At 48.3% G+C, this 13,426-nt stretch overlaps 2 protein-coding genes across 2 annotated transcripts; one reads left to right on the top strand and one right to left on the bottom strand.

Annotated features, from left to right (window-relative positions):
* Positions 1 to 610: 610 nt before the first annotated feature.
* Positions 611 to 5,716, bottom strand: LOC123401868 (putative disease resistance protein RGA4). Its single transcript, XM_045096067.1, has 3 exons — positions 5,200 to 5,716; positions 807 to 5,020; positions 611 to 717 (listed from the first exon to the last, which is right to left on the bottom strand). The coding sequence occupies exons 2-3, from the start codon at positions 4,990 to 4,992 to the stop codon at positions 611 to 613; spliced, it is 4,293 nt and encodes a 1,430-aa protein (XP_044952002.1). The 5' UTR covers positions 4,993 to 5,020; positions 5,200 to 5,716.
* A 478-nt stretch (positions 5,717 to 6,194) lies between these two features.
* LOC123453121 lies at positions 6,195 to 7,856 on the top strand. The gene is made up of 2 exons (XM_045129890.1): positions 6,195 to 7,254; positions 7,436 to 7,856. The coding sequence occupies exons 1-2, from the start codon at positions 6,195 to 6,197 to the stop codon at positions 7,495 to 7,497; spliced, it is 1,122 nt and encodes a 373-aa protein (XP_044985825.1). The 3' UTR covers positions 7,498 to 7,856.
* Positions 7,857 to 13,426: the final 5,570 nt, after the last annotated feature.

The following is a 13,426-nucleotide window of genomic DNA, read 5'->3' as shown; positions in this document are numbered from 1 at the left end:
GTACGGTTCAGTTCAGTTCAGTTGTACAAGCAATAACAGGCCAGTATTCGCGATAGCACTCTAGCAGAGCAGAGCAGTCATCTTTCCACAGGTTCCAAACAGAACCTGCAGAGTGCTCCACACACAAGTTCCTCAGAAGGTTGAAAGCTCTAATTCACTTGCAAAATGGACTCCACAGTCAAAAGTTTGTAATGGATGCAAGCTATTCACACACAACAACACGACAGGCAGTAGAGAAAACACTAAACTGCTGCTGATCCCTACACTGCAAGCGGCTGCACTACGGTTACTTGAGTTGCAGAGCAGAGCCAAGCATTATCCAAGAAATCGACATCATTCTTCCAGAGGACTCAGAAACTACATACGTAACAATAGAAAGTTCCTGCACAAGGTAAATCTTTACTTCCTCTTGCGTTGCGGAAAGCGCTGCCTGCAAGCGTATGTCTGAAACGGATACCTAGCAGATGCTGAAGGAGATGACTTAATTCACATTACATATGTCTGAATCTCAACGAGATAGAAATCAAAGTACAGCTAAGCCAGTCGACCTAATAGTACATTATTCGAAGCAAACAGAATCCATGGCGTTTCTCTGTGGTTTCCGCCATGCTTACTCCTGCATGACTTGCTGGCGTTTCCTGGCTTCTAGAGCAGCCGCCCTCCGCTCACGTACCAGTCTTGGTATTTCCTTCCATGTCTTCGGTTTAAATGCCATTACTGCAAACATCACAAACGAATGATCTCAGGACAAACTTGCACAAAGGTGTTGACGTGGTACATGTGCAAATACAGAAAGACGTGTGTACCTTCATAACGGGCATCTAGTTCTTTGAAATCGTCATCGATGCTGCCCAGTTGCTGGTGCAGGCATCTAGGGAGCTTCTTTATAGCAGGGCAGCCTGTAATTGCAAGACGCCAGAGAGACCTGTATACTTGCGGCTCATTCGGCAGGGATGCCAGGGTACTGCATCCTGCAAGAGTAAGGTATTTCAGCGATGGGGGGTGCTCTCCTGACAGATACTCCAGCGATGTCAACCCACTGTTGCCAATAATGTCCAGTCTCTTGAGGGGTGCAGGCAGACGGAGAGTCCCACCCAACATGCCAGCACAGTCCTGTATTACTAGACATTCGAGATGGGGGGAAAGTAAATGCTCTCTTGCAGCTGTCGCTGCTGCTGCTGCTGGTGGCTCTGGCATGATAGGTGTTCTGCTTATGGAGGTACTGGCTTCTGGTTTCTGGAGCCCACCCTGCTGACATGCCAGGACTTGAATACTACTACAGACATACATTTTTAAGGTCTTTAAGGATGGAGGCAGGTTCAGAACCGCTGGTAAGCTTCCACAACGAAGTAACCGCAGATCTTCTAGGCATGGACAAGAGTGATTCATCGGTGAGGATGGCAACTCTGATACAGCTGCATGCACGACCACCTCACTGCATGAAGAACCTTCAATGAACTCTGACATGCCCTGCTGCTTGCCAAAAATGGACTCAAGTTTAGGACACCACGTAATATCCATTATCTTGAGAGATGCCGGGACCTTGAACATCTCTACCAAACTTGGACAATCTTTTAACGCAAGAGACTCAAGACCTGGCAGGCATTGACTCCTTTCAATTGCTGATGGCTCAAGAGGAGCTTGTGCATATCCAACCAGATTTTTGCAACTATTAATCACTAATCTCCTCAAGGATACCAAGCTTTGGAACACTTTCTCTGGCCAGTGGACGAGCACATCGCATCTACCAATTGCCAACTCTTGAAGATGTAGAAAATAGTCTGACGGCTCTGGTGCACCTTCTCCAAAGAATGAGTTGCAGCATCTTAACTGCATAACTGTAAGGGGGGATTTTTGGTTCCATTTATCCTTGGCTTCCACCGGTACAATTGAAGTGCAATCAACCTCTGATGTTATTTCTATGTATTCTAGCTTCAATATTAGATTGTTCAATGAAGACAAATATCTGTCTACACAATGGCATATCTCTTGCTTGCCATTTTCAATTTCTAATACACTGAGTTTTGGTGCTTCAGGTAAATTTATTATATTTGGGCATTTTCGAACTGATAATTTCTCAAGCTGAGGAAACAATGTCCCTTCGACTGGATCCCATCTCTGGAATCTCTCCAGCCTTCCCATTTTGAGCACCTTGAGGGCAGGAAATGCTGAGCGTACCAATTTATAACCACCTTCAATACATGGTTCTTGAAGCAATGGTGCTTTAGGTAACGCTATCAGCTTTGGGCAGTTCCAAATTGATAGTTCCTCCAGCCAAGGAAACACTATCTGTTCTCCTTGAGTCTCTTTGACCGTATCCCATCTCTGAAAGCTCTTTAAGTGTTCCATTTTGAGGATCTTTAGGGCAGGAAACGCTGAGTGTACCAATGTATAACCGCCTTCGCCACAAGGTCCTTGCAGCAATTGTGGTTCAGGTAATGCTACCAAGTTTCCACAATTACTAATAAACAACTTCTCAAGCACAGGAAATATTGTCCGTTCTTCATGCCTCTCATCTATTTCCCACCATCCCTCAAAACCACACAGATGTTCTAGTGTAAGCACCTTCAGTTTTGAGAAAGCAAATAATGTACTGCATCTGAACAAAAATTGCAATCTTTTACAATGAAAAAGATGGATCTCAACCATGTTTTGCAACATACCAATGCACTCTCCTCCATAGGAATATATCTTCAGAACATGCAGCCCGCCATGAGGTTCGAACTTGTCGAGCACCATGCTCTCGCCAACCTTACTCCATCTTAATGTCAATTCAGTGAGATCCTTCTTGTTTCCAAGGTTTGCCACTTCTGATTCTGCTTTTTCAACATTCTCTACCTGGCATAGCTCTAACTGACCACCAAGGTTTAAATTCTGCAGCTCTGCAACATCACTGCAATCAGGGCCAGGAACTCCTGCTACAAAAACTGTGAGTGTCTGCAGCTTAGTGAGATTTTCAAGTCCTGGAGGCATGCTCTTCAACTCCGGACATCCATGAGTGTAGAGGTGGCAGAGGGAAGTCATATACTTCATTTGCCTTGGAAGCCGTTGAAGATAACGACAATTCGAAAGGTCCAACACTTGCAGGTTATACAGAATACTTATATCCTCAGGAAGTGCTTTAATTTCACTGAATGAGAGATCAAGGTACCTTAGGTGATGCAGATACTTTGGTTTGAGTACAAATGATTCTGTTCTCAAACAGAGCTTCAAGGCATGCAAAGAGCTATATTTTGATAGATGCTTCAATGAGCTTTCAATACGACTATCGCATATCAGCGTTTGAATGGCAGGGGATTTCTTCTCCAAAGCATCATTCAAAATACCTTCTGTTTCTTCACATGAAAAGAACAAATGCCGAGCACTATCCGAAAGCCACTCGGTTTGACTTGGTTCCTTAATTACAACGACACATTCCTTTCCCATAACAGACATTGCAATATCATGCATAAGATCATGGATTTTGCATGTAGTTATGGAATAATAGTTAATTCCCATATCAGAATAATACCATTCTTTACTTTCCTCTATGTCCAGAAAGAATGACCTTGATGCTAGCTCACTGAAAATATGTTTTCCAATGGTTTCAAGACTATCTTCCTCATGTTCCGGGATAAAGCCATTTGCGATCCAAAGATGGATAAGCTTCTCCACATCAATCTTGTAATCCTTGGGAAATATGGCACAGAAAGCAAAGCACTGCTTCATGTGTGGTGGCAAATCATTGTAGCTAAGCTTGAGTATTGGCAAAATTCCAGTTTCGTCAGTGCAAATACTGCTTCTAGATGATATGGCCTCCCATTCTTCCACGCTGGTCTTGGTACGAAGTACAGATCCCAGTGCAGTTGCAGCTAAAGGAGAGCCACGACATCTCTTCACAATCTCACCAACCAGCTTGAGTAGCTTGGGAGGCTTGTCATTCTCTGAACTGAATGCTCGAGCCACAATAATTTCCTTTATGAAGTCATCCTTCAAAACATTGAGATTGTAGGTTATATCCGCACCCATAATTTCAGCAACTTGTTTGTCACGGGTTGTTGTCAACACTGCACTACCCATGCCGCCATGCTGAAGACAGACCTTTAGTCTTTCCCACTTTTGGACCTCTCTGTTCCAGACATCATCCAATACAAGGAGGTACCTCTTTCCACTGAGCAGTTTCTGAAGTCTATCCAATGGTGGTTTCTCTGTATCATAATTTTTCTTGGGGGATGCTTCAACTATACTTTTAGCTATAGAATTCACATCAAAGGTATCAGAGACGCATACCCAAAGCTGCAACTGAAAATGCTTCTGAATTTTAGGTTCGTTGTATATGAGTTGCGCTAATGTGGTCTTGCCAAGGCCCCCCATTCCAACAATAGGAACTACTGCGAGATCTGCATTGCCAGCTTGACCAAGTAGTATGTTGACGATATTATTCTTATCTTCGTGTCTGGATCTGCTGGCAATTTCTTGTGGGTCAATGATGACATAATCGGTTTGCCTCCACTCCTTGGACACTGGTGTCTGCCTGAACTGACTGGACACCAAGAATGTCTGCCTCAACCCAAAGTCATGCATCTCTGCAATAAGAACATTGATATCCTCGAGAATCCTGCAAAGCTTGCTACCCATTCTCTGACGGAACACAGCTCGGTTGTGAGTAGGGAAGATTTTTATCACATCAAATCCAAGCTTTTTGTAGTGTCCATTCTTCCTGGCTTCACGGCGAAGTGCTTCGTATTTGAATTCATCGAAGACTTCATTTGCCTCATAGGCTACTCTCTTGAGCTCCTGGAGCCAGGCTTTCGCCCCTTCTCTGTTGGCCGTCGCCTGCTCCTCGGCGTCAGTGATGACATCCAGGATGATAGGAAGCCTGCGTTTCAGAATCTTGTGCTGCTCCTCCATTCCCTCCATCACATTGTACTGGTCGAGGAGGTAGCTTGACGCCTTGTCCCTGAGCATGGCCACCAGTGGGCGGATCGCCATGGTGACCACCAGCTCCGCCATTGGAACCCTCACGCACAACACGAGCGCACTGCAGAATTAATTGAAGAAGAAGACAATGGTGTGAGCAAGACATGTGTACATGACTAGGGTCTGTTCTTCAACGAATCACAAGAAAAATCCATTCTTGCTTGAACGAATCTCAAGCAAGATCCAGTTTTTCTTAAACGAACCAAAGCAAAATACAATCTTTCAGACATATATAGTTACCTGATTCGTTGGAACAGCGTATGAACAGGGCGCCTTCAATTCACGAGCTCGCCCAGCTCGTCCTCACCAGCAGGTGGACGCTGAGTAGCTCTGCGCTGGAGCGGCGGCGGCGGCAGCAGCCCAAGAGCCTGGTCGGCACAGGCGACTACGGCGTCAGCTCCGGGAAAGCTCTGACGGTGCGGTTGCGTGGGAGTTGTGAGAAATTTGGGAGATCTGGAAGCAGCAAAGCTTGGGAATGGGTAGGAATAGGATTGGAGAGAGCATTCAGGAGACGTCATGATGAGGAATTTCGGTGGAGACGTGTCGTCGCTGTGCAATGGATTCGATTCTCCTTTTGGAAAAGGAAAAGAGGATGCTGTCGCTGGGGATTGCCCGTTGGCAAAGAAATCAGTTTTCTTGGCGACAGAGGAGACTTGGTGTTGAAAAAAGAGGATGCCGATGGATGAGTGGAGGGCTTTAAATTTATTTCCTCCTTTCGGATATTAAGGCAATCTTGACAATCTGTTAAGAGCAGAAACAACGGCTATGAAAATCTACATTACAGGGAATGACAGAACCGATTGGAAGTATCCAAAATGGTAGACATCATATACTTTCATCATTTCATTTTCAAGCATGTCATATATACTGCATGATCATGGAGCTCAACAACCACTCCAGACGTGTCAATCTCGTATGCAGTAGCTATTTAACAAAGAAAAAAAATGCTAATCATGATAACCAAATGTGAGAAATAGGGTCATGATCAACATTCATTGAAAAATCTATACAGAAAGAAAAAGCATACCATGGTTTAAAATAAAGTCCGCCAGGCAAGACTTGTCTGATAATTCAAATCCGAGAGCTTGTACAAGCTGGGGTAAGTAGCATTGCAATTCTTGATCATCAGCCCCCTTTTCAAGTGGATAAAAGATGAATGCTGACAGGTTAAATAGTAAGTAAAAAATATTCACGTGGACACAAAAGGGCCCAACTAACAGAAAAGTTGTGCAGCAATGCATGTGAAGCGAAACTGCATCTGCAATAGTGCTCGTCGCCCCCTCCCCCCTTGCCCGCGCGTCGCTCCCCCGCGGGCGACTCGGACGGCGGCGCTTCTCTGCTCCCGGCCACCCACCCATCTCCACTCTCTCCCCCGCCGCCGCCGCTGGCCCGAGCCGCCGGGGCAAAGGCCCGCGCGGTGGCTGGCAGCGGGGCTCTTCCTCCTCTCTCCCGTAGGTGGCGGTGGGCGCGGGGCACCCTGCCTGGGCAGAGACGCCTGGCGGGCGCAGGCCTTGGTGGCGCGGCGGCGGATACTACCGGCGACGGCGTGCTGGCTCTTCAACGTGGTGGCGGTGGGGCAACGGGCCGAGGCGCGGTGGCTGCGTCTCGGGGCGACGTTCGGCGACCAGATCTGGCTCCCGGCGGCCTCGGGTGGCCCTCGCTGGCCTCCCTTGTCGGCCTCCTGTTGGCCGGTCAGATATGGCGAGGGGGGTCGGCTGGCGGCGGTGCTCCCGTCTCGGGAGGTGGCGCGCGGATGGCCTCCTGCTGGATCCGGCCGGATGTGGTGTAGGAGGCGGCCGACGGCGCGTGTAAGTGGTGGTGCGTGTTCGGCGGCTCCGGTGCTTGGAGTTCATCGGGCGACGCGGGTAGGGCAGCGAACGGGGGTGGCCGTTGCTCCGGCTGTGGGCGGCGGCGTGGGGAGGCCCGTCGGTTGGTGCCTCTCGTGGCGGCTTCGCGGCGGCTCGATGGATCTGCATGCGGCGACAGGCCTCTCCGGCGTGGGTCCGTCTGCATTCGGACCGTTTCGACCTTCGTTCCATCTCGGTGTCGCCCGGGCGCTTCTTCCATCTAAGGGTTGGCTTTCTCCCAGCTGCGGTCCTTCGCTCGTCTTGCGCCCCGTCCAGCCGGACCGAGCTCGTCTCGCGCATAGTGCGGCTGGACCGAGCTCGTCCCGCGCACGGTGCAGTAGGACCGAACCCGTTTCTTCCTCGGTGCTGCAGGACCAAGCTTGTCTCGCGTTCGGGGCTGCAGGACGGGTTGATGGATGCCAGTGGTGGCCGACCTTCCGCGTCGCGACGTTGGGGTCTCCTAGGGGTGAGAAAGGTGGGACCTTTTCGCTCGTCTCTTTGGTTGGAGTAGCGGCGGGTCTCGGGTGAGGTGGTGCCTAGGTCTTGGATGCCGGGGCGGCGGCTTTGAAGGTAGTAGCACGGTGCTCTTTGTCGGACGACGTGGATTGGTGCTGCCCGGTGGCTACGGCCGTGTGGACGGCGTGGTATCCGGGGTGTGGCGTTCGGTGGCGGTAAATGTTGCCCGGGGTGAAAACCTGTTCTATCTCTGGATGGACTGGCGGCGGCGAAGCTCGTTCCCTTCTTGAAGGCGTCGCCGCGGCTCTCATCGCCCGTCGTGCTGCTCCAGGAGAAACTCTTATCCTCGGATCTGACGGTGATGGCACTCCGGTGTCATTTCCTTCCTCAAGGCACCGTGTTGGAGTTCACGGTTCGTCGTATGCGGCTGTATCTCTTCGCAGTGGTATTCCCGATTGAGTGCTTCAAGTGATGTTGGTGCGATCAGCACCGATGTAGCATGCCTTGGGTGTGTGTTGTGTCGTCGTGTGTTTGTATCGGCTTGCTGTGGATCTTTACTTAATATGTAAATGAGACGAAAGCCTTTTTCAGTAACAGTGCTGTTCTCGAAGGGGCCAAAGACTTTTTTGGCCTTGGTATGCAGCAAAGATGCCGTGGGCCCATATTTTGCTCCAACACAGACTAAAAAGATAAAGCATGCTGCGGTTTACAAGAAAGTTGCGTCTGAACTTTAAACGAAGAGCTTGCACTAACCACAGTAAGTAGCATTGCAATTCTTCATCATCAGCCCTCTGCAGAAAAAAATTACAAGTTAGATAAACTAGTCGTCAACCCGTGCACCTGCACGGGCTAGATATTTATCTATGTTTAATCACTATTTTGCAATATATATACTTATACATTTTGCATGCATAAAATAGTAAATATTGAATATGTTATATGTTTGCCTTTATTATTTCATATTGTTCAAATCTCCTAATTTCTATGGTATAAAGAATCAAACATATTTGGGATCCAACATTTTTATAGGAGAAAATGAAAAAAATGAGTTCGTACTGCTATTTACCATCAATTTGGTAGTAATTCTTGGACACATGACACATCATACCTACACAAAGAAAATATCTCATGCTAATATCTATTCTCTTTGAATAAATGATACAAAATAAAGGAGGTGACACCTTCAAATATGTAGAATGGCACAATATTGTTATAGAAATTATGCAAATACGAATATCTTTTTGTCTGGTGTGGAAATATGATTAACATATAAATGTCAGTTTTACTTAATGCTTTGTGTTAAACAAAGGCCATACCAAGTTCCCGAATTTGCTACAGAATTTTTTTTGTGGGAAATAATATTTTTAATCTAAATCATATACTTCAAATGGATGTTCTAATGGAATGAAATCAACTAATGACACAACTAACCTAGAAATTAAGAAGTGGTAAACCAATCATGCAAAAAGGAATCATGTTATATCAAACACGTATAGACTATAGTATGATGGCACACCAAGATGTGGTTTTTGTACACGCCTAATAAATTAAACTTGTAAGGACAACTTTTTACCTCAAACTAAAATTTTGGACAGAATGGTCTAGAAAACAAATTTTAATCGCTGCATGGGTGAGTACCCTGTGTTACAATTTCGGCATTCAATGATGCAGAATGGATGGAGGCAGCCAATGATGCATATTTTTATGGTAGTCCCTATGTGCTCCTAGCTCTTGCTTTTCCTGAATCAAAGCAACACACAGGACATGTCAACTGCAACATTATATACATAAGGCAAATAGAGGTACATAAGCGAGGAGTTGCTTTGATTCCTGTGTGTACCAGCGTAACACATAACAATTAGATCAGTAACCATGAGAGCTGCTGCCTGTAAATCGAACATGCCTTTTCTTGATCTTTTTGCTGGATAGCAAATAGAGGACATAAGCGAGGAGTTATGCAGCTGAAAGAGGTCATGAGAACATCACGTTTCATCCCATGGTTAAAAGTAAGTCATAGATCGATTTAACAGAAAAAAAATTCCTTAACTCCAGATTTACAGTAACGTGTGACAACTTTGGTTTAATTGATTTTCCTAATGATTTAGTGTTCAACAAAATAAATTCTGAGACTGCTGTGAATAATAGTGTGTGTCTGCATGTGGAGCATGTCATTAGCCCTCCCTCCCCTACGGCGCTTAGTTTGTGTCATGGCTCTATGTTTCGCTGTTTTGATATGTGTGTGTTAACTTCCTGTTGGTTGTATGCATATCAATTATATAGACCCTGGTATCGACTCTTTATATTTACACCAACTCAATGTGATGTTAAGATGGGTAAATGTGCCCCTAATATGGAAACAGATTCATGTACAAGTGTACTATAAGAATTATATCAGGACATTCATTTTCGCTTGGTCAAAAAGGGAGAAAAGTCAATGAGTTCTTCAAGGAAGGATGTTGTATTGGGGCCACATATATTGCATCAAAAGAAACTATTTTTACTCTTTTTCTTATATTTCAATGGATTAAATAAGACATGTGTTGGCTATAGTTATACCAGCATGCGTCAAAGTATCAACATTCCAATGTCGGAGCAAATCATATGAACCAATGTTTTCAATAGTAAATATTGGACGCAACTCTAGCACAAACTTGTTCTCCTATCCATGTGGAAGCACGACACAATCTCATCGTCCCTTCATCCAACATGCAGCATCACACATGCGTGCTAAAGGAAGAGATTAATTGAATCAACAAATTCTCTCATATAACACGAATAGCAGACCAAACTCGTCTTATTTAATTACCTTAATTTTCCTGCATGTGGAGGCAAGAACGGCTGTACGCACACACACAGTCAAGTGCATGGATACTTGGGCAAGTACACTCATGGAGCTGCATCAGGTGAGTAATCTCTAACATCCAATGTCCTGTCATGATTAGCCTCTGATCCTCAATAGTTCACCTCGTGAGACAACAACTCCCTCATCAATATATCAGCTCAGTCAGCGAGCATCATGCGACAGTAATCTGTATATTCCCTGGTTGTTACAGTACAACGCATGCAAATCATCTGTGATATCAGTTTTTTTTCTTTTCTATTGCTGACCTAGAGGAAGGAGAGAGCTGCGAGATAATGGGGAGCCGAACTGCTGCCTGTTGTTTTTGACAACCGGACTTTTCTCTCTTTGGCTGGCCGAGAAAGGAAGGAGAGGCGTGTGAGATTAGGAGAGAGGCAAAGGGCTCCATTCTGACCGGCCTCTCCATTCGGACGATGGTCCCGATATTTTCGGGGTTGACATCGATCCCTCGTTCGGAAACGAAGAAACCGAGTAACTTTCCGTTGAGAACGCCGAACGAACATTTGGCGGGGTTGAGCTTGATATCGTACCTACGAAGGTTGGCGAATGTTTCTGCCAAGTCAGTCAGCAGGTCGGAACCTTTGCGTGACTTGACTACGATATCATCCATATATGCCTCCACATTCCGACCGATCTGATCGAGGAGACATTTTTGGATCATGCGAATAAAGGTAGCTCCTGCATTCTTCAGACCGAATGGCATATGATGTAGCAGAAGCACCCGAATGGGGTGATGAAGGCTGTTTTTAATTCATCGGGACCATACAGACGGATCTGACGATAGCCCGAATAGGCATCGAGAAATGACAGACGCTCGCAGCCCGCAGTCGAATCGACAATTTGATCTATGCGGGGGAGCGGAAAATGGTCTTTCGGGCAGACCTTATTGAGATGCTTGAAGTCGATGCACATTCGGAGCGACTTGTCCTTCTTGGGCACCATGACAACATTGGCGAGCCACTCGGAGTGGTGAACCTCGCGAATGAAGTTGGCTGCCAGCAGCTTGGCCACCTCTTCCCCGATTGCCTTCCTCTTGTGCGCGGCAGACCGACGCAGGCGCTCTCGGACAGGCCGAGCCATGGAATCCACGTGTAGTCGGTGCTCAGCCAACTCCCTGGGTACACCTGGCATGTCAGAGGGTTTCCATGCGAAGATGTCCCAGTTCTCACGGAGGAATTGGGTGAGCTCGGCTTCCTATTTAGGATCGAGGGTGGTGGAGATGTTCGTCGGGGCAGCAGTGGCGTCCGTCGGGTGGATGCTGACCTTCTTCGTCTCTCCCGCCGACTGAAATGCAGACTCTGAAGCTGGCTTCTTCGAGCGCATCAGGTCGACGGGGTCGATTGTTTTCTTGTACTCGTCCAGCTCGAGGACGGCCATCTGCTGGTCGGCGATCCTTGATCCCTGCTGCAGACACTCTTCAGCCCGCTGCCGATTGCCTATGATGGTGATCACACCTTTCGGGCCCGGCATCTTCAACTTCAGGTACAAGTAACATGGACGGGCCATGAAGTGTGTATACGCTGGGCGACCCAGAATTGCGTGATAAGCGCTCTGGAAGTCAACCACTTCGAACGTCAGCTTTTCCTTGCGGAAGTTCTTGTCGGAGCCGAAAACGACGTCCAACGCGATCTGGCCGAGTGACTTGGCCTTCCGTCCAGGGACGACTCCGTGGAACTGCATGCTGCTCTCGCTGAGTTTGGACATCGGGATGCCCATCCCCTTGAGGGTGTCGGCGTACATGATGTTCAAGCCGCTGCCGCCATCCATGAGGACTTTGCGCAGTCGGACTCCTTCTACCACCGGGTCGACGACCAGGGCCTGTCTCCCCGGGGTGGGTACATGTGCCGGATGATCCTACTGGTCGAAGGTGATCGCAGTCTGGGACCATTTGAGGAACTTGGGGTTGGAAGGGGTGGCCATGTTCACCTCTCTGTTCACCAGCTTCAGTCGGCTCTTGCTCTCGACGTCAGCAAAGATCATCAGGGTTGCATGGACTTGGGGGAACGGATCCTCCTTATCCTCCTCATCCTGTTCATGGTCCTTCTCACTCGGTTGCCCTTCGCTGAACCCCTGGATCAGGAGGCGACACTGTCGAGTGGTATGGTTCGCATATATGGGGTTGCCTTCTTCGTCCATCTTCGTGTGAACCGGATAGGGCTGGTCCAGGATGGGATTATTGAACTGCTTCTTCTTGGGGGTGAATTGAGCCTTCCCTTTGCCCTTGAACTTGGCATTGGTTACGGCTGCAGCTTCTGCTTGTGGAGTGGCCGGAGCTTTCTGCTTCTGCTTCCGAGTGTTGCCCCCATCGCCATCAGCGACTGTTTTGTGCTTGCCGCTTCGGATGCGGTCCTCTTCTTCACCATTTGCGTAGCGCGTTGCTATCTCCATCATCTTGCTCACGGAGATGTCGCCTGTTCGGCCGAACTGCAGGTACAAATCCCTGTACCGCACGCGTGCCTTGAAGGCGCGGACTGCTTGATGCTCGGTGACGTTCTCCACCGTGTGATAGAGAGTTGTCCAGCGCTGGATGAAGTCACACAGGGGCTCATTCTGCTTCTAGACGCAGTGCTGGAGCTCCACAAGGCCAGCAGGGCGCTTGCACGTCCCTTCGAAGGTCTTGATGAACACTCGGGCCAGATCTGCCCAACTGTAGATGCTTGAGGGAGCCAGTTGGTTCAGCCACGCTCGTGCCGAGCCGTCGAGCATCAGAGGGAGGTGCTTCATGGCGACATGGTCGTCCCCTCCTCCGATCTGGACTGCCACTCGGTAGTCATCCAGCCACGTTTCTGGCTTGGACTCTCCTGTGAACTTGCTAATTCCCGTCGCCAATCGGAAGTTGGGAGGGATGTCAGCCGAACGGATGGCTCGACTGAAACACTCGGGACCAGACACGGTGGCCCTGCTTCCACTCGGACGGTCGATATCGCGACCATCGCGGTGGGCTCGACCTCTGTCGACTCTTCGCTGGGCGATACATCCTCTTGCGTCGGGTCTTGGGCCATAAGTGTCACCGACTGAACGCCGATCATCATGATGTCGGGACCCATATGGCCCACTCCGCGGAGGGGTGCGTGAGCGGCGGCGATCTTCATGAATCATGGAACGACTGCCTCCCCTGTGGCGCTGATGGGAACCAGGGCTGTGAACCGACCGATGCGTATTCGCGTGGACGGAACTGTTATAGATCCGGTTGTGCGACTGGGAGACTGCCGAATTCTGCTGCTGCGCCGTGTGCAACAAGGCTCGGATCTGCTCGATCCCTCTACCAGCCTCTGAATCAGTCGGCTGGAGGGAATCGGCTATC

The sequence above is a fragment of the Hordeum vulgare genome, chromosome 1H (genome assembly GCF_904849725.1).
Source record: "Hordeum vulgare subsp. vulgare chromosome 1H, MorexV3_pseudomolecules_assembly, whole genome shotgun sequence".
In the NCBI taxonomy this organism is placed as follows: Eukaryota; Viridiplantae; Streptophyta; class Magnoliopsida; order Poales; family Poaceae; genus Hordeum; species Hordeum vulgare.
This window is presented reverse-complemented; position numbering and strand designations above follow the sequence as displayed.

Excerpts from the sequence above, each read along its gene's own strand:
- LOC123453121 (XM_045129890.1), top strand. The coding sequence starts at position 6,195 with ATGCATGTGAAGCGAAACTGCATCTGCAATAGTGCTCGTCGCCCCCTC. Across the intron at positions 7,255-7,435 it reads GCCGACCTTCCGCGTCGCGA|CGTGTGGACGGCGTGGTATC; the intron begins CGTTGGGGTCTC and ends GGTGGCTACGGC.
- LOC123401868 (XM_045096067.1), bottom strand. The coding sequence starts at position 4,992 with ATGGCGGAGCTGGTGGTCACCATGGCGATCCGCCCACTGGTGGCCATG. Across the intron at positions 718-806 it reads ACTAGATGCCCGTTATGAAG|TAATGGCATTTAAACCGAAG; the intron begins GTACACACGTCT and ends TGATGTTTGCAG.